Source organism: Epinephelus moara, chromosome 9, assembly GCF_006386435.1.
Source record: "Epinephelus moara isolate mb chromosome 9, YSFRI_EMoa_1.0, whole genome shotgun sequence".
Classification (NCBI taxonomy): Eukaryota; Metazoa; Chordata; class Actinopteri; order Perciformes; family Serranidae; genus Epinephelus; species Epinephelus moara.
This window is the reverse complement of record NC_065514.1, coordinates 17,636,377-17,660,578: the sequence shown is the minus strand read 5'-3', so window position 1 is coordinate 17,660,578 and position 24,202 is coordinate 17,636,377. Positions and strand designations below refer to the sequence as shown.

Here is a 24,202-nt window from a genome sequence, read left to right as displayed (position 1 = left end):
AATAGAATACAGTATTGTATTTCATTTAATATGAAAGTTATGACATCAGTTATTTGTGTACCAACTTTAAGGATATTCATGTTACAATATGCAAAAAGATAAAATACGTAAGAAATGTGGAATTGACAAAGACATTTAACATCATCTTCATGTCTATACCTCTTAGGTCTGTGTGTGTTAATCATTCAGTCTGCACAGCTCTGTGGTTTCAACCATCACTTACTGGAATTCCACATTCGAAAACATTTCTAGATGGTTAGTTCCAGCTAAGTTCAAGCAAGTGTATCACTATTGTGCTGTTGGAAAGGTCAGCGACTGGTCATTAGCTGTGGTTCTTCCCATCTGCACTTCACGCCACATGTTTCTCATCATGGGAGTTGGGAGGAGTTAGTCGTCTTGGCCACATAGATGCTTGAGGGCGTCGCCGTAACTGCTTGACACTTCAGACTACACAAACATGAAGGGGAGGGGGGAGACAGGAAACTGTGTTTTAAGGACACGTCATCTAAAACAATTGGGGTATGTTGATGTTGATGTTCAAGGATAACTAAAGTATTTTCCAACCTGGACACTATCTTCCTATGTTTTTGTATCTAAGTGACTAATAGGAGCAACAGTTTTTAAATTGGCCCAGTACTGAGCGTGAGGAAACAGGCTGCAATTTAATCCCTATGGGCAAGTGAGCACTGTCAATTTATGTCCACTAAAAGTGCTTGTTTCTGCCACTGAGAGGCTCCGATTGTTATTCTAAGTGTCTGACAATTTATGGAAAGGATCCCTACAGAGATAGACTTTTTTGTTAAAGAGTAAGATCCTTTTTGTTTAACCAGAACCAGCCCCAAAATGGCCATTGCCACACACACCAAACTCCATTTAAATAAACAGTAATTTAAGCGGGTATAGAGCCAACATATTTTCACATCTAACTGGATGAATTTATTTATTTATTTCAATCAAACCAGAGCTGGTGACTGTTGGAACAATGAAAAGACAAACCAAGATGTTTTTTGAGAGTTTTATTTTCTTTCTGTCAGCTTTCAATGATGTGAATATTTTATTATTATTTTTTTAAAGATTATTTTTAAGGGCTTTTTGCTTTTAATGGACAGGACAGTATGTGAAATGGGGAGAGAGAGAGTGGGGAGTGACACGCAGCAAAGGGCCGCGTGCCGGAATCGAACCCGTGGCCACTGCAGTGAGGCAGTGCCTCTGTACATGGGGCGCCGGCACTATCCACTACGCTAATGACGCCCCAATGATATGAATTTTATGATGATAAAATTACTATTAATTTAAATGGAGTCTGGTGGGTGTGATGATAGCAATTATGGGTCTGTTTCTGGTTATACAAAATGGATCTTTTCTCCATAACAGTAAGTCTATCTCTGTAGGAATCCTTCCCATAAACAATAATATCGGCTGCTAATGGCTTTAAAATGAAATATCAGAATCAGCCAACATGCTTTTTCTTAATTCGCACAATGAATGTATATTACATACATTGAAAAGTAACGCACTTTATGTCTCCATCTGCTGGTGGGCCATCATGAGAACACTATGCATGCATATCATGATGTTAGTTCCACCACATAAGAGATTTGATCACTAAAATTAAGAAGGGTAAAAAAAAAAATCGACATATCGATATCAGTATTGGTTATCGGTCAAATGAGATGTTATATGTTGGCGTATCAGATATCGGCAAAAATCCAATATTGTGCATTGGTGTCTCCCTTAGTCAATTGGACACCCAAGTTATCCTTTAACAATGTGACAAAAACCTTACCCAACGTCTCAAAACAAGATGCCAAGACATTTAAACTTGTTGAACATTTATGTTTATGAGCATATTAAATGTAATCTTTATGGGTATGTATACTGACCTCTAACTGGGAGTAAAGGGTGCATCCAAACAGCTTCTTATACTCTGCTCTGATGTCCAGCAGGTCCATCTCTGAGCGACTGACTATTATCCTGGTCAGAGTGGACTCTGTGGTCCCCGCACCCTGGACAAAGGTACATTTGGGAAAGAAGCAACCTGGGTAAATCAAATCAAATAACTTGTGTGTAATTTGTTTACATAGATGATCCTGCATAACAGCAGCTTCATATTGTTTATGTGGTCATCTGCTTTAGGGGCTGTTGACACATTTCCACCAGTGGTGCACATTTATTCAAAGCAGCTGTGGCTTAACATTCCTTTCCACACCACTGCTGACGAATACAATTGTCTGCTGTGGCTAAAAAGAGCATGGTGCATCCAAACAATATGTGGACTTTGTTTTGGGAGCCACTGGCTTTGGGATTTTAAAAAGCCCTCATGATATAGACGGACAGTTTGTATAGCTTACCCTCATGGCCTTGAAAAGCCTCTCAGCCATGTATGCAGGGACGCTCTTCACACACTTAACTAGAAACACAAGTAAGGGAATAAATGTTTTTTGTAATGTTTTTTGTTTAATGCATCTCAAGTGATTAACTTTGTAATCAATCCCACAAAAAATGAAGATGCAATAAAATAAAAAATGGCCACTGTTTCTCACCAACGGCCACAAGAATCTTCTCCAGATCTCCAGACATCTCACTCTCAATGCTCTCCTGCAGAGTCTTCTTACTTAAATTCTTGTACTCTACCAGAGCTGCCAAAACATGACATAGATTCAGTGTAACTTTTTTGTCCTCTTGGATGTGTTACATAGATTTCTTTATATATATATATATATATATGTTTGTTTAGCCATGCTAGGGGCGGTGGGAATAGGGATGACACTATCTGTCCGAAATTTTGTGCAGCCTTTGGTGATCTCGACTTTTTATTTGGCACCATCATCAAAGTTATTATACTGTAGTTAACTAAAACTAATCTAAAACTAGGTAAAAAATAATATTTTAGGTAACTGAAATAAATGTAAAACTAGATGTTAGGAAAATATTTGCTTATGAACTAACTAAAATTAAAATATACGGGAAATATCTTCAGTTTTATTTGTTGTCAGTCTGGTCAAATTTGTCAACAAAAGCATGAGGAGGCATTGGTGCACATGTTTATTGAGACTGTGGTGTCTGCATGACTGTACGTTGCCTTGAAAAAGTGTTGTGTTTGTATTATAGTAACACCTATTCTGACCTTTTAAAATCTTACCCCTAACAAATACTGCATATATCATATCAAAAAATAACATTTAAACTATTTAAAACTAAATCAAAACAAAAAAAAAAAAAAAAACAATAAACACTGGACTGAAACAAGCAAACCCACTCTGGAGACTAACTTAAACTAAACTGAATTAAAACAAAACATTAAAATGAAATAAAAACAAAATGAAAAATACAAAACTATAATTATTCTTTACATCATCAGGTAAAAATCTAATTTGCGCACTGACCAAATACGTGCAGAACAAATTTCCACCAGCCTCAGCTGTACTTTGTGTTAAGTGCTTATTAGCAAACCCCTATTGCAGCATGTTAGCATTTTTTACTGTTAGCATGCTGGTGTTAGCATTTAGCTCAAACCACTGTTGTGCCTCAGTACAGTACACCACTATGGCTGCAGACATGTAACACGTGAACTCACTTTGTCTGAGCTGGGGGACGCTCCTGTGGCACAGGATGTCGATAAACTTCTCCTCATCAGTTCCCCACTTATTCTCCCCTGCTTCATACAGAGCCTGGGTGGAGTGAGAGTGAGTGTGAAATCACATACAGCTTCAGACTGTAATGCTTTAGACAAAGTGCATCATGTCATTTAAGAGTTTTTCAAGATTTGACATGTTAAGCAGCGAAAAAGCAGGTTAGACTCGACTCAGCAACAGTAGTGTGTGGTGCCTTCAGGGCCCATGAAGGTGTAAGGTCAAGCTATAGTAAAAGTGTCAAATAACAGCTAAAGAAGCGGGACAGCACCACACTTTCAGATTTGTCTGACACAGAAACTAAACTGTTCTGTAGTGTCTTATTTAACATCACTACCATAATGTCTCTACAATGAAAAAACATCAAAACAAGGTTAATGAACAATTCAGCCATAGAGAATTTACCTTAGCATCTGCTTTAGCTTTGGCAGTATCCACATTGGTGCTCTGGTCTCTCTTCCCCTGTGAGGATGAACACAGTTTGTGACATAGGTGTGGATTTTAGGGGGGAAGCACAGGACAGATCCCCCTCAATATTCAGAATGTGCAAGTAGCTGAGGACTTCTGACAAAATTGAAGACATTCACACAGTAAATTGATGCAGAAACGACACAAATTGGTGCATAAAAATTTAGCAGAATGCAGGAAATTAAGTGTCTGATGCTCTAAAGGACCCCCAAATGAGTCCTCCCGAATGTTGAAACAAAACTTATGTCCTTATTTGTGACAGGTATGACAGGCATTTTAGCATACTTGTCACAGTTTGACAAGCTTTCCAAAACAATACAAATCTCTTAAAAAAAACATCTTATTTTTCTCTAAAATTCAGGCCTCTAACTAAAGACAGAAATATTAAACTTTTTTCTTGAGGTGGAATTTTGTTCCATCACATATTTTAAGATCAGATAAAAATGTTCAGACCTGTCCCCCTACAACAAATGCAAAGCTTTATGTCTGATTCTCATCTGTCAGGAATGCGAGCACATCCCTGTTTAAATTTAACATACAGTACCTCAGCCAAGATGAGCAGCGCTTTGGCATAGTCTCCAGAAACCTCCGACTTCAGATCATTAATCATCAATCTCCCAGTTTCTTGAATGAGACAGCAAATACAGAAGGTTTCACAATAATTACATCATCACAAACATCCCCAAGTGTTACACAATAATCTGAGTTACTACATTATTGGTGGAGTTACATACTGTGTGTTGAAGATACTAACCTTTAAGGTATGCTTCAGACAGAGCCTCGATCTGCCTGTTGGTCCTTGAGGCGAAGATTTCTGTCAGCGTACTCTCGGTGGTCCCTGCACCCTGTATGTGACGCACAAGTGAGTGATCATGGAGTGAGGTGACAAGGCATTTCGGCTGTTCTTATAACACTGATACATCAGCAGGTTTTGGAACAGGGTCATGTCATGTGGACGTTAATCCGCCACAGTCTCACCTTGATGGCGTTGATGACCTCATGACAGTCGTAGACCTCGGGAGGTGTTATCAATGCTACTAACAAGTCCTCAAAGTCTCCATGGGTGTCGCCCTCTAGGTCATCTACAAGTTTCTGGTGGAGCAAGGTTGATAACACATATTCTGGGTCTTTGTCACAACACTTAGAAGTATGATTTAAAAGTGCATCAACATACCCGCCCTGTGGTTTTCTCATAGGTCTTTGCGATAATCTGGCGCTGAGCATTACTTCTTTGGGTCAACACCTCAATTAGCGTCTTTTCTGTCGTACCTGTAGAGGAGAGAACACAAAACAGGCTCAGCACTTACACTACACTTGGAGGGTTCATAGCTTTTCTACCAGCTGACAAATGTACATATTCGGTAAAATATTATTAAAGTGCTTTACATGTTTGACTGATACAGAATGATACCGATAATGGTGAGTTATTAACTTACCGAGGCCCTCTATGGCCGTCCTCAGTGCAGCCACGTCTGCATCCACTTTGAAGTTAGGGTTGTCTTTCACAGTTCCTCTTACATTAGACTGATGAACACAGAGACACACTCATAATGACTCATACATGACAATGAAAAATGATCAGCAAGTAACCATAAATCAAGAGCAAAACTCCATGTACTAGTTTTTAGCATGGACAGATTATGAGACAGTAGGCCCCTGGTCACAGATATCTCTTACATAGGGGCAAAACACACAGACTGTGTTGTGGTTTTGCCACCTTTTGTTGCTACTTAGCGTCTCTTTGTAGCTGTTATGCATCTTTTTGTAGTTTTGCCTCTCTCTGAGGTCATTTTGTGTCTTTTTTGTGGTTGTTTTGTCCTTTTTGTAGTAATTTTGTGTCACTTTGCAGTTGTTTTGCATCTCTTTGTGGTCTTTTTGTGTCTTTTTGTCATCATTTTGAGTCTCTTCCTTATCATTCATTCATTTTCCGTAACGGGTGTATCCTGTTGCGGGTCACAGGGTGCTTGAACCTATCCCAGCTGACATAGAATGAGAGGCAGGGTACATCCTGGACATGTCACCAGACTGTCGCAGGGCTGACATATAGAAACATACAACCATACACGCTCACAGTCACACCCAATTAACCTAACCTGTATGTCTTTCGATGGTGGGAGGAAGCCGGAGTACCCGGAGAAAACCCACGCTGACACGGGGAGAACATGCAAACTCCACACTTACGTATCTACAGTAGTTTAGAGGAAATTTCAAAATATATATTGTGTGTCTCTATTTAGCCTAGAGAGAGACAAACAACCATTTACGCTCACATTCGCACCTACGACCAATTTAGAGTTACTGATTAACCTAACATGCATGTCTTTGGACTGTGGGAGGAAGCCGGAGTACCCAGCTGACCCATGCCGACATGGGGAGAACATGCAGACTCCACACAGAAGGGAGGTGATAATGCTAACCACTGCACCACCATGCTGCTGCTCTTCCTGATCAGTACATGTTTATATCAGTTACATTTTGCAGGTGAAGGTCATTGGGGCCCCTGACACCTGGGGCCCCTTGACACTGTGCACGAAAGGCTTTTGCAGAATTCCATCCATGGTTTATATGGCATATTGTTGGCTTTTTATATTCTCAGCTTTCCTACAGGATTTGTTACTATCCACTCAAGCAGTAGCAACCTATGTAATCATCATCTTCATCATAATACTGCATGACAAAGGTAAGAGTATGTTCAACTTACTGTCACAGTCAGCGAGGAGGGGGAGTCCAAGAGCAGGTCCAAGTCATCCTACAACATGAGTCAACAAGTAATGCTTAAAAAAATGCTTATTTCCTCATGAAAAGCCTATAATCTAATTTAAATACAGCTACTCACCCAAGCAGCCATTGTGTTGGATGTAGATAAAAGTCTTTAACTGGTGAAAAGAGAAAGCAGGCAGTATCAGCACCTTCATATCACTGTGCATGATCTATTTGTTTTTCCTCAGCTCTAGATTCCTGCTGCTGATGTGCGCGTTTCTCTCCCACTTCATCGTGACTTTCACTGCCAGCGCTTTTGTTATCCACTTCTGTTAATATACACAAATCCGTTAACTTATTGTAATAAATGTGTTTGTGTAAATCCATACTGATCAAGCCAATAAAGTCGAGTGGACGCGCGTACAGGAATAAAACTGCAGAAAGTGAAAACCTCAACATGTCAGTGTCGATCGCTTCAGTCCAAAACAGGCTGCAGTTTCCCGATGCGTAAAGCATAAAGAAAACCTAAACAAAGAAATTACACACATGCGCATCCATAAAGACTGCGATCAAAAGTCATAAAACGGTATTTCTTACCTTAGTGAAAAGACAGGACAGATGTCAGAGGAGGAATTTCACAATGTGCCAAATGCGCCACACCTTTCAGAGAAGTTGAGAAGGCAACGCCCATTATTAGGTGGAGGAAGTTGAATCATGGAGACGTTTTTACATAAACTCCTCCTCACTTGTACACAGTAACAGTGTTGTCATGTCATTTGTCTTGTGCAGACAGAAAGCAGTAGGATTTATAGCCTACTGTGCCTTTCTCTGTAACCTGACTCCGTTGCTCAACAATCTACCGCTTTGAAGTAACATCATCTGCTGCAGAGTGTGTCTCAAACACTTCCTCCTGTACTCAGTGATCAGAATACGACACAGAGACATGAGGAATACATTTAATGAATAGAAAAGAATATAACCTTTTCATTTTTGATGCATTGGATATGTCCTTTATGGTGTAATGCGCTCTCATTTGTCGATCCTTTTAGTGTTTGGTGTTTTTCAAGTCATGATTGGATTTGTGAATATTGCTTTTCCTTTCAGACCATTTGCATTTTATGGAAACAAAACACACCATTTTAATTTGAAAATTTAAAATAAAGACATCACTTCTCTAAATATTTTTCGCATATAACAATGTCATCTATTTCTGTAAATTAACCTTTTGTATATCAAAAAATATAGTCAACATCAAGCAAGAAGAATTTGCCACAAAGGCATTCATAAAATAAATGCAGAATTATTTCAGTGCCACCAGTAACCCACAGAAAGTGTTTCCCAAATCTTAGAAGCCATTAGGTTTCACTAATGAGCCAACAAGCTCTGTAATAACTTACAGTGGGTCCAAAGTCATGTTTGCGCTCAGGGTAGGAGCAAGGAGGACATGAGTCAGAGAGAAGGAAGAAGGACGTAAAGAAGCAGGAAAACAAATATTTGTTCTTAACCTGTCTTTTCTCTTAACATCATCAGTGAAGGAGCTTCATGTTGGGATCACTATTTTTCATCTACATACAGGCCTGCCTCAGTCAGACTAGCAGATCTATGCCATGTAAATAATAATAACAAATCATTTATTTTTTTGTAATTATACAACTAATTAATGGTTTGGTTGGTATAAGCAAAATTCATAGATAGCCCTGCTTAACATCCTGAGGCAAAACTTGAAGTATAGGCTATACTCTGCCATCTCACCACAGCATCCTACACTGAAGACATGATGTTATCAAATGTAACCATGGCAACAAGGGTGACCTAAAGAAGACACCAACGTCCTCATCGAGCAGCAGCACCACAAGTCAAGTGTATAAACAGATAAATGTATAAAATCCAAGTGAGGCATGAAGTGATAGCCTATACTGAGAGGAGAGGGGCAGTTGCGACATCTTGTGGCCAATAGTAGAGACTACAGCTGAAGGGACCAGAACATGTCAGAAGATATGAGGATTTGTGCATGATGACACGTTAAGATGCTTTTCAGTGGGTATGGACATTTTTGGGGGGTTCAGTGTGTTCTTAACAGTTAGTCAAATGCAGCATGGTCATTTGCATGGTCGAATAAGATAAAATACACAAAAGGGGTTGGATTAAGTTATTCCTTTCATCACTGAGGCAGGTCACTTAAAATACACTACTGGCAAGTTATTTTAGTTCAAGCTGAATATTGATTGTAATTGTGATTTCTGTGGAGTGGAAAAAGAATATTAATCTTTTTTTCCACTGTATAGGCCTATACAGGATTGGATTGATGTTGCCAACTTTCTAAAAGAGAAACTTAAGATAAATGTTGAAATACTTGTTTGATGTTACGCAATTTATTTATTTAAAATGCAACAAATACAACATATAAATAATAAATATGAATAAATATGAATACAAAATCCACAATAAAACAACACCTAATTTAATTTGGATTTTAATCAAGATAAGCTTGGAAATAACATGTTGTATAGTATCATACGAATCTTAATTATTTTTTGGAAAATTCCATATTTATAAGAAAAAAATGATCAGAAACCAAGTCGACTTTCCTGCGCTTATTAATGAACTTCAACAATATAGAACCATGTTATCTAAAGTTAAAAACAAAGAAGCTATCAAATAAATTAGTTATTAAATTGTTATTTTACTATTTATTTTTTGAATTGAATTTCCCCTCAGGGGGGAGTATATAAAAATTAAAAAAAAAAAAAAAAAAAAATTATATATATATATTATTCTTGTTGTTATTGTTTTTATATATTTTTACTTTATTTTTGTTTTATTTTATTCTATTTTATTTGTTCATTATTTTTGAATTTGTGCTTTATTTATTGTTGTCTATGTATCTGTTTGTATTTCTGTAAATTAATTTGTGCACAATAAAGACAGTAGGAAATAAAAAGACATCCTCCCTGACTCCACCTACCTTGTGACGCATGTCTCGTCCTATAATTTGTCGAGTTTATGCCCTGAGTATAATCTGCCAGGAGACCTTTCCTCTGTGCCTTGACACCAATATGACCACCATTACACTGTCAGACGGCAACACTAAGCATAAACTTAATCTAAACTTTCTATAGATTAATATATAACCATTTAAAATGTGGGACTTGCCGAAAGGGAGACTTCAAGTCAGCCTACGTGGGAGTACTGGCATGCCTGACAAATTAAATCCGGGCTGAAATACCCCATAGTACCAGTACAGCCCCCGCAGCCGGGTAGCAAAACAGCCTGGCTGTTCTTTGACAGCTGCTCGGTCCTCGACGTCAGGGTGTTGTATGTCCGCTATGATACTCGGCGACGTGTCATCGACCATTTAACTGTATGACAGTCAGTTTACACTGCGAGTGAGCCACGTCTTTTAAGACCAAGCTGACGTCTCGTCCGAGTTTGTTTTTTAAATTTAGCTACTAAGCTCGTGAGCTAACTAACTAGCATTGCTGACAGCTAGCTAGCAACTTGTTAGCCGGCTAGCAACAGGGATCCTCCCAGCACTGTGATGGCTAGCAAGCGGTAGCGACACTTTCTCTTTCCAAATTTGGTAACTGCGTAAATATTTTCTTAATATTTATTTACATTATTTTAATTTAACAAGACATGTGTTGTTAGCTCTGCTTGGGCTTTCTCTGTTTAGCCAGTGTTTCGTGGTGAGTGTGGTTTTTCTGTACAGGTTAAGGTCAACAGTCATTGTTTATCGAGGCTCAGCTGTGTCTAGCTGCCTCTATTGTTTACATGGATACGGTCAGCTGAAGTGCACCGCGGGCATGTGCTCGTTACAGTACTGGATCAGCTGCACAACAACCTCAGTGGACATGTGGAAATGGAGCTGGGAGGTAGCTAACATCTATCTACAGCCGACTCTACCGAAATGAGGATGACCGGGGCTTTGAAGGAGGACAGCTGTGCCTGCTGGACTGTTTGACTTTGTGTGGGCGTTGGACAAAGGACAGGAGTGTGTTTGCCCATATCAAAGCTTAACCGGAAGCTAGACGAGATGCGGAGAGTAGGAAATATACTGTGCCGGGAACTGGTCCCCATCTCTGGCACTGGGATGCTTCTGAAGACCCTACTGATCTCCAGTCTGCTTGGCTGGGCGACATGTCAAGAGAGCCAGAGCATGACACCTGAGGAGAAGACTGTTATTAGGTGAGGAATGTTTAGACTCACATATATAAGTTTGTTTAGACGTGCTTGTGCATGAGTGGCCGTGGAAGTCCATGCAATGAGGATGCATTTTATATATATATTTTTTTTTTTGCAGGGACCAGATTATTGAAATGTTTGACCACGCTTATGGCAGTTACATGGTAAGGTCACTTTGATGCAATCGTTTTAATAATGGGAACACTTGTAGTAGAAGGAACAGCTTTATTATTAGACTAATGTGTCTTAGCATTTGCCCTTCATCACTGTAATCCAGTTAAGAAAAGCTCAGTGGCTGCTCCTCAGTGCAGTTGGATTTGATTTAGTGGGCTTGGGCAGAAAGCAAACATACAGGATTTTGCTGCAGCTGCCTGGTACAACAGATGCCAGCAGAACACTACATGATTCATGGTGCCCTTAATATTGATTTAACTTTTGTCAGTAGTGATAGATGTCATCCAGGGGTGAGTAAGTAAGCAATGAGAGTGTACAGCTGGAGGTGTCAGGGTCATGGGTGGCCAGACTTATCCCGCGGCTCAGAGTTTTAAATGTAAAAATGCAGTGTCTATTTAAGTATGTAGCTTTAGGCTGCTAGTTTCTTTCCCTCCTAGAGAATTTTCAACCCTTGAGCCGTCATTCCTTAATGACACATTTTTCAGTTACTGTTGTTTGTGTTGCAGAAATACGCCTATCCAGCAGACGAGCTGATGCCTCTCAGCTGCAGGGGGAGAGTTCGCGGTCAGGAGCCAAATAGAGGGGACATAGATGACTCCTTGGGGAAGTAAGTTCTGTTGAATTCCCTCAAACATACAAGCTGTATATTTTTAATCCATCAGTTTGGACCAAAGCTATATGCACACTGTTTAAAGTCTTTTGTGTACATTAACTGGCTTGAAGTGCTATGTCTGTCTCATGGGGCTGATTGTAAAAATGTGACTGCACGTTATCAAAACATATTTGCTTGAGTCTGTCCAGTGTACTATGTCTGTCTCCACACTGTCTTTTATCTGCTTTCAAGATTCACTCTTCACTGAAAATGAGATAGAGAGTGAAAGAAAACATGTCTGTGTATTGTCTGCAATTTCTTCCTATTTTAATTGAAGGACATCCTAATGTACACATATTATCTAAAGTTATGTGGAGCTACTTTGTCTTTTCTTGTCACTGTCCATGGTGTACTATTAAATAAAGAATTAAATTGAGCGATAAAATGCTTTCAACTTAATATTGAAAGGTGCTTTGGATAACCAATAATAATATTTTTTATTATTTTAAAACATTTTGTCTTAAAAAACTACATTTAAAAATATGTCTGGAATACATTTTTATTTTATTTTATTTTTCATTTTTTAATTTTATTTATTTTATTTTATTTATTTAGAAATTTTTATTAACATTTTTAATTTTATTTTTTTAAATACATTTTTTATTATAAATATGAGAAAATGTGGACTATTTTCTATATACTATAGACTATATTTTGAATCTTTAAAGAAGACGGGCTAATTTCTTTATATAATACGATTCTGTTTGTTTCAAACAGCTTTAATTCGACATGGAGAAGATGCCCTAGTTTTACAGGAATACATAAATTAGATGCTAATTCAAGTCAATTAAATGTACAAGAAGGCAATAAATCACAGACTTGCAGTACAATACATCCATTTTTTCACTGCAAATTCAACATTTAACAGTGTGTGGCTCGTTGAAATGAAACTGGATGAGTGGGAAAGTGGGACGCTGCTCCACTGTGTTGTGCCAGAGGCTTGCATCATCATAACATGTCTTCCACCTTTTCTGTAGGTTTTCTCTCACACTGATCGACACCCTTGATACCCTGGTGGTGAGTGTGTTCTCTGTTTACGAGTGTACAAGCAGTTTTTGTTTGTGTTTTTTTTTCTCACCATGTTTTTGTTTTCAGGCTTTTTTCCTCTTCTTTTGACGGTAGATTTATTTGTTCCTGTCTGTGTGTGAGCAGGTGTTAAACAAGCTTGATGAGTTTGAGGACGCAGTGAGGAAGGCTGTGACAGATGTGCGCCTGGACAACGATGTGGTGGTGTCTGTGTTTGAGACCAACATCAGAGTGTTAGGGTATGAAACATGCCTCTCATTTATTCACTTTTGTACTCTGTAAATATACTTTTATGCTCTTTTTAATTGATTAGTCTTAATAATTACATCTGGCTGAAGCGGATAATTCCTCTGAATGTAAAATTACTCCACATCAGCACAGAATGTTATTATTACTAGACAAAAAGGCCATGCTGTATTAAATATCTCAACCTGTCCAGCCCAACTTTTCTGTTTAATTTATCTTTCTTTTCTTCCTTTACTTAATTCTCCCCAGAGGGCTTCTGGGAGCCCACGTGATGGCCGACCTGCTACGGCAGCGTGGGGAGAGGATGCAGTGGTATCGTGATGAGCTCCTACACATGGCCAAAGAGCTGGGCCATCGATTACTGCCTGCCTTTAACACCACAAGTGGCCTTCCCTACCCTAAGGTTTTCCTTATTTTATTGTTAAATATCACAGGTGTTATTTTAGATGTATCTGCATTTGACTAACTGCATTGATAGCAAATAGTTCCTCACAGTCAGTGCACCACAGAGGAACTAATGAACAACATATTACTTACTTTAGTTCAGTATAGTGCACCCTGACCAGCTCAAACCATTTTGGAAGAAACACGCAGTGAACAAATGTAAACCCATGAAAAAAAATTCCAGAAATGATTCGAGCTGAGTTTATTTTAAGAACCTAAAGTAGACAAAAATGTTCTACAACAAGTGACAAGATTAATGTTTCATTTTTTGGTTTTCCAGGTGAATCTGCGGTACGGAGTCCTCAACCCACTTTCACGCACAGGCACTGAATCGGACACTTGCACAGCATGTGCTGGAACAATGATCCTGGAGTTTGCTGCCCTCAGCAGACTGTCAGGAGAGTCTGTGTTTGAGGTATTACTTCCCTCTACCTCTCAAGAGATAAGACTCTTTATGATTGTTTTGTTTTGCTCTTATTGTGAAATGACTGAGATATAATAGAGTGCAGTTGTTTTCTTAGAAATTATAGCTGGCTATAACTGATGCCAGTTCAGGATGAAATCATACTGTATATGAATGACTTAACTGTTTTTTACCAGAAGCATTTTAATGATGTGATGCTCATTGTTTTACAGGAACATGCAAGGAAGGCGCTGGATGTCCTCTGGCAGAGGAGACAGAGGGGAAGTGACTTGGTGGGGACTGTCATCAATATCCATAATGAAGAATGGGTCCGGAGGGGTGAGGCAAAACTTTCATATTGACAAGAGACTGAATGTGAACCACGCCTTCATTAATATAGGCCTATATTTTATCTACAAGTGCACGTCACACACTGAGCGAGCCGCCTGTTAATGATGCTGTCGGCAAAGCAGTAATGATTGTGCTAATGGGCATGTAGCTACTTCCATGTTTCAGATGATACGTCATGTTTGTAGTCGACCAATGAAGATGAGTTTACATATCACCTTGGGTTCGTCCTTCACATTCTCAAAATGATCCCACACTTTGGATTTCCTGCCCAACGTGTTATTATTAATCACCAAATCATATTTAAAATGCAGCTGAAATGTGTGGCACTTTGTACTGTGCATTATGTATATTCCACATTTTATTACAGAACATAAAAACCCCCTTAATAAAAGTTAACAAATAAATAAACAATCTCCCATGTTCTAAACTAATGACATCCAGCTGGTGTGAGTGTGTGTGAAGGCAGTTGTAGACTTGTACCAGTAATGCTCATGCGAGTCTGAGAGTACACTTGTGTTTGTAGGTGTTTAAAAAAGAAAGAAGGAGAGCTGATGACAATCAGAGCTGCTGGACAGTCTTGTATGCTGAAACTCTCCCCTTTTTCCTCTGGATATTTTAATAATTAATTTAGCTGACTAGTATTTCTGGTGCCAACTAACAACGTTTAATCGACTAATTACACACATTCCTACTTAATACATGAACCATTTATAGTAATCCTCTCTCTTGTGTTTGCAGACAGTGGAGTTGGTGCTGGTATCGACTCATACTATGAATATTTGATGAAGGCCTACATTCTTCTGGGCGACAATGTTTTTCTGGAGAGGTTCAACATTGTAAGTCCTCCATCACTGCACACCCACATAGAAATCTATATACAAGCGTTTGGCACCTGCTGTATTGTGCTCCCTCTTGCAACATAATTGGCTCACCACTGGCCATTTAGCTCGTACCGTTATTGTGTGTTGAAGACATTTCTCATTGTTCGCTAATTTATGTTCCATGATGTTTGTTTGTAACAGCACTACAGTGCCATTATGAAGTACATCAGTCAGCCTCCCCTGCTGCTCAACGTACACATGCACAACCCCACTGTGAGCGTGCGTAGCTGGATGGATTCACTCCTGGCATTTTTCCCCGGCTTACAGGTCAGGGATCCTCCATTAATCACATTTACTACCATTAACACACAGTAGATGGAGTAGAAAAGGTTGCACCCGTGTCTCTGGAGTGACATTTATTTTTCCCACGCAGGTTTTGAGAGGAGATTTGAAACCAGCTATTGAGACTCATGAAATGCTTTACCAAGTCACCAAACAGCACAAGTTCCTTCCAGAGGTAAAGACTCTGCTCTCTTTGTTTATTTAATGACATATAGTAGGCAAATACAGGCAGATTAAGTTGGTTTAACACTTAATAGGGGTGGGTAATACAGATAAAATCTTCTGTCACATATCACAGTTATAAAAACAGTCTGTGTCCACTTCAAAAAGTACTGCATCACGATGATGTAAAAACCTTGAAATTTTAATATAATCATTAAGTAGTCCTTCTCATTACAGCTCGGCCTGTGTTAATCTAACAGAGCCAGAAGTGCTGAAGGGATAATTACCTCCGTATGAATAGTATAACACCGTCTCCACTTCTGAATATATTTTGTCACATCACCCAACCCTTATACTTGGCTAATTTCAAGTTACAATAAGACATATTCATATTAAAGTTGACAGGTTAAGTATCAGCTGTTGCAAATCATCAGTTTGATATTTATGATCCTGTGCTATGATTTATTATGGTGGGAAAAAATCATGACCTTACTCTGAATGAAATGTTACACTGAATGGAAATCTCTTGTAGCTACTCTTCTTTCACCCGTTCATTAGTAAATCTGTTCATAATATACAGAGTAGTCTTAGAAGAAGCCAGTGTCACTAACATCTTTTGCTTTCTGCAGGCTTTCACTACAGAGTTCAGAGTTCACTGGGGCCAACACCTCCTGAGACCAGAGTTTGCAGAAAGCACCTACTACCTCTATAAGGTGATTAAAAACTGGCAGGACAGTGTCCTAGACAAACTACAGTAACCTTTCTCTGTTATAAGTAGGCTAATTAATGAAACTACTCCACTCGTGTACTGTATGCACAATTATTTTTGTAGCAAACTGAATGTTCCATGTTAGATGTGTGATCGAGACTACATGATTATCCCTGCAGGCCACTGGCGACCCCTACTACCTCAGAGTGGGACAGTCCATCGTGGAAAAGCTCAATGCCTACGCCAGGGTGCCTTGCGGGTTTGCTGCTGTGCAAGATGTCCGCACTGGGACACATGAAGACAGGTACACAGATGCCGTTACAAACTTGTTTACAATGACATGTTTCATATGGAAGTGTGACATTAGAAGGTTTTTTCTGGTTAAACCTTCCTGTTGGTAAAATAACTGTCGTAATGGAACAAAATATCTCTCTGTTTCTGTGTGTGTGTAGGATGGACTCATTCTTTCTGGCTGAGATGTTTAAATACCTGTACCTGCTGTTTTCGGAGAAGAGCCAGCTGCCCATCGATGTTGACGACTACATCTTCACCACGGAGGCTCACCTTCTCCCTGTGTCTCTCTCCACCACCCAGCCGCCCTGTCAAAGCAACAATACGGTGAGAGCTCTCACACACATTTTTTGAGTCTCACATTGAAACAAGCTGATATTATGCTGATATGAAATGATTACTAGACAGCGTAGCTGATGACATCACTGTAATCTGTATTTATTATTGCTGTTATTGATTTATAGTGTATATTATTGTGTAAGAATGGGACGTAATGACATTCTGTGTGTGTAAAATGCTGACTGACTCTTTAAAGGGGACCTAATGTGCTCATTTTCAGGTTCATACTTGTATTTTGGGTTTCTACTAGAACATGTTTACATGCTTTAAAGGTCCAGTGTGTAGGATTAAGTGGCTTCTAGCTGTGAGGTTGCAGAGCTAAAACTTCTCCCGTGTGCCAAGTGTGTAGGATAACCACGGTGGCTGACGCGAAAACATGAATGGCCCCATCTAGAGCCAGTGTTTCATTTGTATGTTCTTGGCTACTGTAGAACAATATGGTGGACTCAGTAGGAGCAGGCCCGCTCTGCATGTAGATATAAACAGCTCATTCTAAGGTAACGAAAACACAGGAATTCTTAGTTTCATGCGATTATAAACTAATGAAAACGTAGTTAGAAATATTATATACAATATCTGCCAATAGATGCCCCTAAATCCTACACACTGGACCTTTAATGTTCAAAAAACACTTCTTAAAATTCATACTGTCTGTGCTGGAACATCTGCACCCTTTGTCTTAAACGCTCCGTTTTAGTGCCTGTGTCTTTAAGCCCCCCTTTAGAAAAAGCTCAGGCTGCTCTGACTGGTCAGCATTTCTGGGTCTTCCATATCTTGGTGTCTCTGCATCGTCTTTGCAGCCCAAGGATGGATTGTAATGGAGTATATCAGCATTTTTTTACCTTGAAAAATCTGAAATAAAAGCTTCTAAACAAAACCATACGTGTTCCAGCAAGAATATAATCGAAAATCCAGGAGACAATAAGAAAACTGGCAACCAAGATTACATGTGTCTTGACGTTAACATGCAGCTTCATGTATTGGTGGAGGCCACATAATGTAAACACTTGAAGTAGTATGCCGAGAGCAGATGACCATATAAAGACGTGTCAGCTCTCTGAAGCCTGAGGTTTTTGCTCACAGGGATTACTTTTATGTATGTTTACCTACTCATGAGAAACTTTGGCCAGGTCTAATATGAACATCTGACATTGTAACATTATATATATGGCAGAAGATAAGGAAAAGCACAATAGATCCTCCATGTATAGGAGCTAAAATGTGTTATTAACTGTTAACTGTTGGTTCTGTGCTTTAGGAGACTGTTCCTGTATCTCACGAGGAAGATCTGTTCACACACTCCTGCCCCAGCATGGAGACCTTGTTCCCCAACAATCCCTCATTTGCCAAAACCATTCGGGACAGCTACAAGTACCTCACTGGGGTGGGACGAGCCCTCCACCCCTTACCTGTCAGGTGTGTCTAGGGCTTTTGATTTTAGAGTGAAATCACTGATGAAACCCGTTTCTTATGATTACTTTGTGTTTTAACTTGGATGTTTTTGTACTTCACAGGGAAATTGAACTGCCGCTCCACGATAATGGGATGGAGCCAGTAGAGTTCTTGAAAAGCATGGGCATTTCTCTCACTCCACTGAATGAGGTCATGGCAGGAGACTTGGGAAGTCGGAAGGTATTGTAGTCACTTGTACTCAACACGTCGTGAAGTCAAAGTAACCAGAAAGCGAATTGTAGGTGGTAGAACAAGGGGAAAAATAATGTTCTCCAGCTGGTGTTAATGGCACAATTTTCAGCTTTGAGTTATGAGTTAAAGAGCGTTTGTTCCTGATTTACGACCTCATTTTGTCCATTTGGCTCCACAAATGCACTCAAACAACGTGTTAAACCATGAGCAAGCATTTTTTTGTTGCTGTGAGCATGCTTTAATGGAGCAGTCAGAGCAGGTTAATTATATAACCTGCTGTTGTGCCAATTATATCTTTCAAATTGTGCAAATAACAGGGTGTCGAGCAGCATGGATTTAGAAAATTATAAGCTGCTTTAATCAAATGACAGAGTGTTTTTTAAACAGATTTATTTTTCATCTTATCAGTTATGCTACACTCAATTCTGTGTTTACTTAGGCAGTAAATATGCCCCCTCCAGTATCCTGATGTTTCCAACGGTGAGGGAGAAAAGGAAATCACTCAATCGCATAAAATGGATTGCCAATGTCATTTTGCTTTTTAAACTGTTCACAAGCATTGGGTTTAGAGCAGCGTTAATTGAGTGAAAAGTGGGTCAAAGTAATGAATATATGGCTCTAAATGTAAAACAGATGCCTGGAATGTAGGTTACTATAACAATGTCCACAAATTCCCTGTTAACCATGACAAAAGTTGAACTGGTGATAGCATAATATTGTCATATAACTTCCCTCTTTTAATTTAAACATGACTCACACATGAATTCAAATCACAGATGAATATCTAATAGTTCTCTGAATATAAACCCTTTATAGGAGCATAAAGGAGTGTACCGGGTAAAGCTTGTGGCAGAGGTGAGCCACACGGAGGAGGAGGAGGTGGTGCCGCATGTTGTTCAGCTCATATCACCCCCGTTTCTGGGTAGGACAGTCCTCACAGCAGGACCTGCCAAGTTCGGGATGGACCTTACGAAGCAGGAGCATGGGGTGAGCTTCCAACGACTCGTGTAGCTTTTAGAAGAAACAAGTGTTCAATCATAATAACATGACCAAAAATTTTAAATATTATGAAATCACTGACTTTTCAGAGAAGTGATTATAAAGGATGGACCTTCACAAATGGGGGCCAAAACATTTACGATTTAAGGGTGCAAGGGTACACAAAAGTCAGGGTTTGGTTCATGCCCTGGTGTAGGAGTCACAGTTTGGTGTGAGTTCGGTACAGCGAAAAAAAACAAATGCATTATGATATGTTTCTTTTTATTTATTTTGAATAGATAGTAGTGCCAGAGACAAATAAAATCCTCCTGCTGGGGACGGAGGTAACATTTTGCTCACTGGCAACTTTGGTAAAATATTTTCATTTTAAAAATAAGGAACATTTTAAACACTTCGGTATCACACTGTGTGAACACTGAACAAACTCTTTCCCAAAAGTCAACAGGTCACAGCAGGGTATAAAAATGAAAAAGCATCTCTTATGTTATGAAACTGAGGCAGGTTTAATATGCCATCCTGGTGATCGGCACATCTGGGTGATGCTGCCAAATATGAGATAGCACATTAGATGTGTTTGAATTCACTTTGTTTGGCAACACACCCTGCTTGTCTTATACACAACTCCTTCTCAGTTGCTGTTGTAGCTGACCAGGAAGGAAAGTCAACATGCACTTGCTAGTCAGACGGAGAGTAGGGCAGGTGATGCCTTCACAATCCTAGGAAAAAAAATTGGAAACTGGGAGCCTGCATTTCATTTAATTTGCTTGTTGGTCTAACCTTGTTATAAGTTGCTAATGGCATACACCTAAAAGTTTACGGGCCGAACTCACTCTTGTGAACTTTTGTTCCATATTACATGCATCAGTCTACATGCCATGTGTTCTTTGGGCTTCATGCACCAGACCGTGGCTCGCTGTACTGTGAGGGTTCAGTACAAATACATAAACCCTCACAGCCCTATAAAATTTCATCATAGATATTTACTGAACTGTGTAAGTTTTACCTGTCTTCTTTTTATCTCAGCACAATAACTTACAATAACACTCTTACTCCTGTGCCACAGGTTAAGGGCAGCATCGTGAAAGCCTCCCCTTACACTGCGTGCGGACCAATAGATAACACAGTGGAGCTTAAAGGGCATATTGCTCTGGCACTGCGTGGTGACTGCATGTTCGCTGTTAAGGCTCGTCGGCTGCAGGAGGCAGGAGCCATAGGAGTCATCTTTATAGGTGAGGATTATCAGGGATGTTGAAACCACATTTTTTCCTATAGTCCATCTCAAAGCTCAGACAGCAAAGATTAGAATAACTAAATATATGAAGGCTGGACCTAAAGAAATTAAATCTTTTCAAATACTCCATTACTCTCTTTCTCAGACCACCGAGAGGGAAGCAATAGTGAGGAAACTCCCCTCTTCCAGATGGTTGGAGATGGCGACTCCACTGAAGACATCACCCTGCCGTTGGTGTTCGTGTTCAACCGCGAGGGTGCTGTGCTCACAGCAGCTCTGGAGGAACATCACAATGTGGATGTGCTGCTGCTGCCCAAAGAGAGGCAGCTGGGACATGGTGAGGAGCAGAAGGAGGAAGATTAAATGATAAGGCTGGCGATATTCTATATTTTTGTTATTGTTAGCAAAACCCATAAACTGAACACCAAAACCAACCAAACGTTCAGTTCAGTTAGGTGCGCTTTTTTTCCGTTTCCACTGTGAAAAGTTGTGGATGGTACCGATGGAACTGTTCCGTATCTTCCCCATTTTTGGTCACCCCTCTGTTGGGGTACCTCGCACACAGATCTGGTGCTAAAAGGTGGAGCTGTGAACACTGCAGTCCCTTGACTGGTCAATAGCGGACAGTCACTCTGCTCAGGGCTGAGTTGTGGCTGGTTTTGAGGCTCATGTAACCACTGTTCACATGAGTTTTATTAGTAGACTGTAACTATAAAATGAAAAGATGTTTTGCTGCCTCTAGCAGCAGCTGGAGTCTAGGTCCCCTTTAACTTACAACCTGTATGGATTATACAGAAGGACAACTGCAAATACGGCTAGCAAAATTATTTCAAATGTCAAATCTTAGTTACTCTCTCTGTTCTTATTCTAATTTCGTATATCGTTGGTTCTCCTCCTCATTGTCCAGATAAGACAGACAAACCCCTCGGCATGAACATCAAACTCCGCCTGGCAGAGGAGGGGGAGCTTGAGGAGGGAGCATCCAGAGGGCCCACCTTGGAGTTTGTGTTGGAGAAACAGGAGGTGCTTCTTAAGGAGGAGGAGGACGAAGAGCTGAGAGGACGACAACAACCGCAGCGGTTCTGCACAGTGGCAGCAGAGACAGACAGAACTGAACCGTGTTCAGCTGATTCCTCTCAAACCACAAACTCTGACAGTAGACCAGACGCAACCCCCTGACCACTGCTGATCCCAAAGCTGCCAAGTTTCCTAACACTGATCTCTTGTCAGTTTCTGAATGGCGTGTGCCTCAGAGCCCCTCACTGCCCTACACGGAGCCCTAACTGACCCAGCCTGCATGTTTACAGCCGATGGAGGAGCGCGAAGCAGTGTGATGGCCCCTTTGCATCCTGTCTTGACTATGAAACCTAAAGATGGTCCTACATTTATTAGACAGAGAGTCAAAGTGGGGCTGCAGGTCTCTCTGAAACGAGGGATGTCATGAGACTAAAACAGGTAGCTGAAGGACAAAGACTGTAGGTTCAGATGGCTGGGCTGTTACTGCCCACACCTAGCCTGTAGTGTTGCTATTGTAGGCACATACACGGTGTTGATAATGACGTAGATCATCAACTAGAATTTAAAATTACCTCACCTCGGAGGAAAACATAGACAAAGCAAAATGTACTCAGCTAGGTTTTTATGCAATGCAGTTTGTTTTTAATGTAGAGTGCACCTTTTCACTTCAATAACTACTGTTAAATATTCAGTGAGAGCAGATGGAATATTACCTGGCCAGTAGGTGGCGTTAGCTGCCATAACTTCTCAGTAACATAGTGGATGAAGGAGATGAGCTGGGGCCAATTTGGAAAGTTGATTTTTATTTTGTACCAGTAAGCAACTTCAGGGAATTTCAAGAGTGAATGCAGTTTGCTAGGTTGACCCATTTGAGGAAATGTTTGTGTGTGTGTTGTGCATTTCCTTTTTGCTATAGTGTATGTGTGAGTGTGTGTAATAATACCCAAGAAAGTGTCTCAGCTAGATCGTCAGTGCTGTCAGATGACCCCCCCTGTCGTTACAAAGACGTTATGCGAGGGTTTAAGAGTAAAAACTCTGTCGGATTGATCACCGTGAATCATTTTTCTGGCTGAATGCTACTTTTTCCCCGGCCCATTAACACCTGTCTAGTCACTATTAGATTGTAACCATGTCATTTTAAAAACATCGCCAGAAAATTACCAAAGCTGGTTTTCTTGCAAGCGAAGTCTACATGTAACTCTGGTTTAGTTCCAGATGCAGCATCACAGGTTGGTCTGCAGTCCCAGACTGCAATGCACTTTGAAACACGGGTATGATCATCTGTGGCAGATTAATTTCTTTTTGTTTGTTGCAATAATTGCAGTCATATATGCTCCTATTTACATTGTGCCATGATGCAATGGTCATAGCCACCTTAAAATGTAAGTAGAACGTCACAGGTTAAATTTAAATTTAAGTTTTGCATCATCTGAAATGGTAACAGTCAAACTGGAAAGGCTCATTAAATCCTGTACGTCTCTTACACTCTCTTAACAATATTCTGGGCATTTTTATGTGTAATTATTTTATGCAACACTTCATAAAGATGCACAACTCTTTAATCAGTTTGTTCATATTCACTTTATTCTCACTAATTATTTGTTGCATGATTTTTTGTCTTGTGTGGTACATTAAATGTGAGCCTATGTTTGAGTGGGGGAAACACTTCTCATGCCAGAGTATGTTGTGGTTTATGTTTGTACAGTGGACCTGTTCCTGATGCTGCTGAGTTCATTTGAAGTCTTAATCCAACATGACAGTCTTTATTTTTTTGTTGTTGTTGAGCCTGTATGAGGCTTTGCCAACCCGTATACCTCAGGACTGTTTACGTCTCCGCTCACACACAGAAGAGGACCGTGAACAAGAAGTAGGGGATTCTTTTTTTTTTTTTTTTTTTTCTTCATGCTATTTAATTTTCAGCAGTTCTCTAAGGTATTTGTTGATCAGTGGATGAAAGACAAAAAGTGCCATAAGAGATGCATGACATGGCTCCTGTTTCTGTTTCACATCCTGTCTGTATTTAGTTTCTGACTGTAAGCTGAGGCAATCCCGTTAATAAATTTGAAATCACCATTATTAAACCTTTTTCATCTTTTCTTTCCTGCATTATAGATTTACTTTACATCAGTTTTCAGCAGCTGTGAAATATACATCAGCTCAGGAAAGAAGACACAAATGACTACAAAGAGACACAAAATATTTTAAAAAAGACACAAAATTACCTCAAAAAGACACAAAATTTCTGAAAAAGACATTTAAAAAAGACACAAATGACTACAAAGAGATATAAAACAATCAAAAAAAGACAGAANAAAGAGACACAAAATATTTTAAAAAAGACACAAAATTACCTCAAAAAGACACAAAAT

At 39.7% G+C, this 24,202-nt stretch overlaps 2 protein-coding genes across 2 annotated transcripts; one reads left to right on the top strand and one right to left on the bottom strand.

Moving 5' to 3' along the window:
- Positions 1 to 7: 7 nt before the first annotated feature.
- On the bottom strand, positions 8 to 7,514 carry anxa3b (annexin A3b). Its single transcript, XM_050052863.1, has 14 exons — positions 7,398 to 7,514; positions 6,937 to 6,976; positions 6,802 to 6,849; positions 5,537 to 5,624; positions 5,275 to 5,369; positions 5,079 to 5,192; positions 4,855 to 4,945; positions 4,645 to 4,724; positions 4,038 to 4,094; positions 3,578 to 3,671; positions 2,544 to 2,639; positions 2,352 to 2,410; positions 1,884 to 2,006; positions 8 to 447 (listed from the first exon to the last, which is right to left on the bottom strand). Exons 2-14 carry the CDS (start codon positions 6,946 to 6,948, stop codon positions 388 to 390), a joined length of 1,017 nt encoding a protein of 338 aa, XP_049908820.1. The 5' UTR covers positions 6,949 to 6,976; positions 7,398 to 7,514; the 3' UTR covers positions 8 to 387.
- A 2,537-nt stretch (positions 7,515 to 10,051) lies between these two features.
- si:ch211-282j22.3 (ER degradation-enhancing alpha-mannosidase-like protein 3) lies at positions 10,052 to 23,914 on the top strand. The gene is made up of 21 exons (XM_050053106.1): positions 10,052 to 10,380; positions 10,510 to 10,985; positions 11,101 to 11,146; positions 11,663 to 11,763; positions 12,786 to 12,825; positions 12,961 to 13,073; positions 13,330 to 13,483; positions 13,805 to 13,939; positions 14,161 to 14,266; positions 15,017 to 15,114; positions 15,301 to 15,426; positions 15,533 to 15,616; positions 16,233 to 16,316; positions 16,492 to 16,616; positions 16,765 to 16,930; positions 18,201 to 18,358; positions 18,457 to 18,574; positions 19,403 to 19,573; positions 20,649 to 20,814; positions 20,962 to 21,153; positions 21,724 to 23,914. Exons 2-21 carry the CDS (start codon positions 10,834 to 10,836, stop codon positions 21,993 to 21,995), a joined length of 2,607 nt encoding a protein of 868 aa, XP_049909063.1. The 5' UTR covers positions 10,052 to 10,380; positions 10,510 to 10,833; the 3' UTR covers positions 21,996 to 23,914.
- Positions 23,915 to 24,202: the final 288 nt, after the last annotated feature.

Bases quoted from the DNA above. Each gene is read 5' to 3' on its own strand.
- anxa3b (XM_050052863.1), bottom strand. The intron at 4,725-4,854 runs GTTAGTATCTTC...GTCTCATTCAAG, and splicing joins GTCTGAAGCATACCTTAAAG to AAACTGGGAGATTGATGATT. The intron at 448-1,883 runs GTCAGTATACAT...ATGTTTGTGTAG, and splicing joins CCCTTTACTCCCAGTTAGAG to TCTGAAGTGTCAAGCAGTTA.
- si:ch211-282j22.3 (XM_050053106.1), top strand. From the start codon at position 10,834: ATGCGGAGAGTAGGAAATATACTGTGCCGGGAACTGGTCCCCATCTCT. The intron at 15,115-15,300 runs GTAAGTCCTCCA...TGTTTGTAACAG, and splicing joins TTCTGGAGAGGTTCAACATT to CACTACAGTGCCATTATGAA. The intron at 15,427-15,532 runs GTCAGGGATCCT...TTTCCCACGCAG, and splicing joins CATTTTTCCCCGGCTTACAG to GTTTTGAGAGGAGATTTGAA.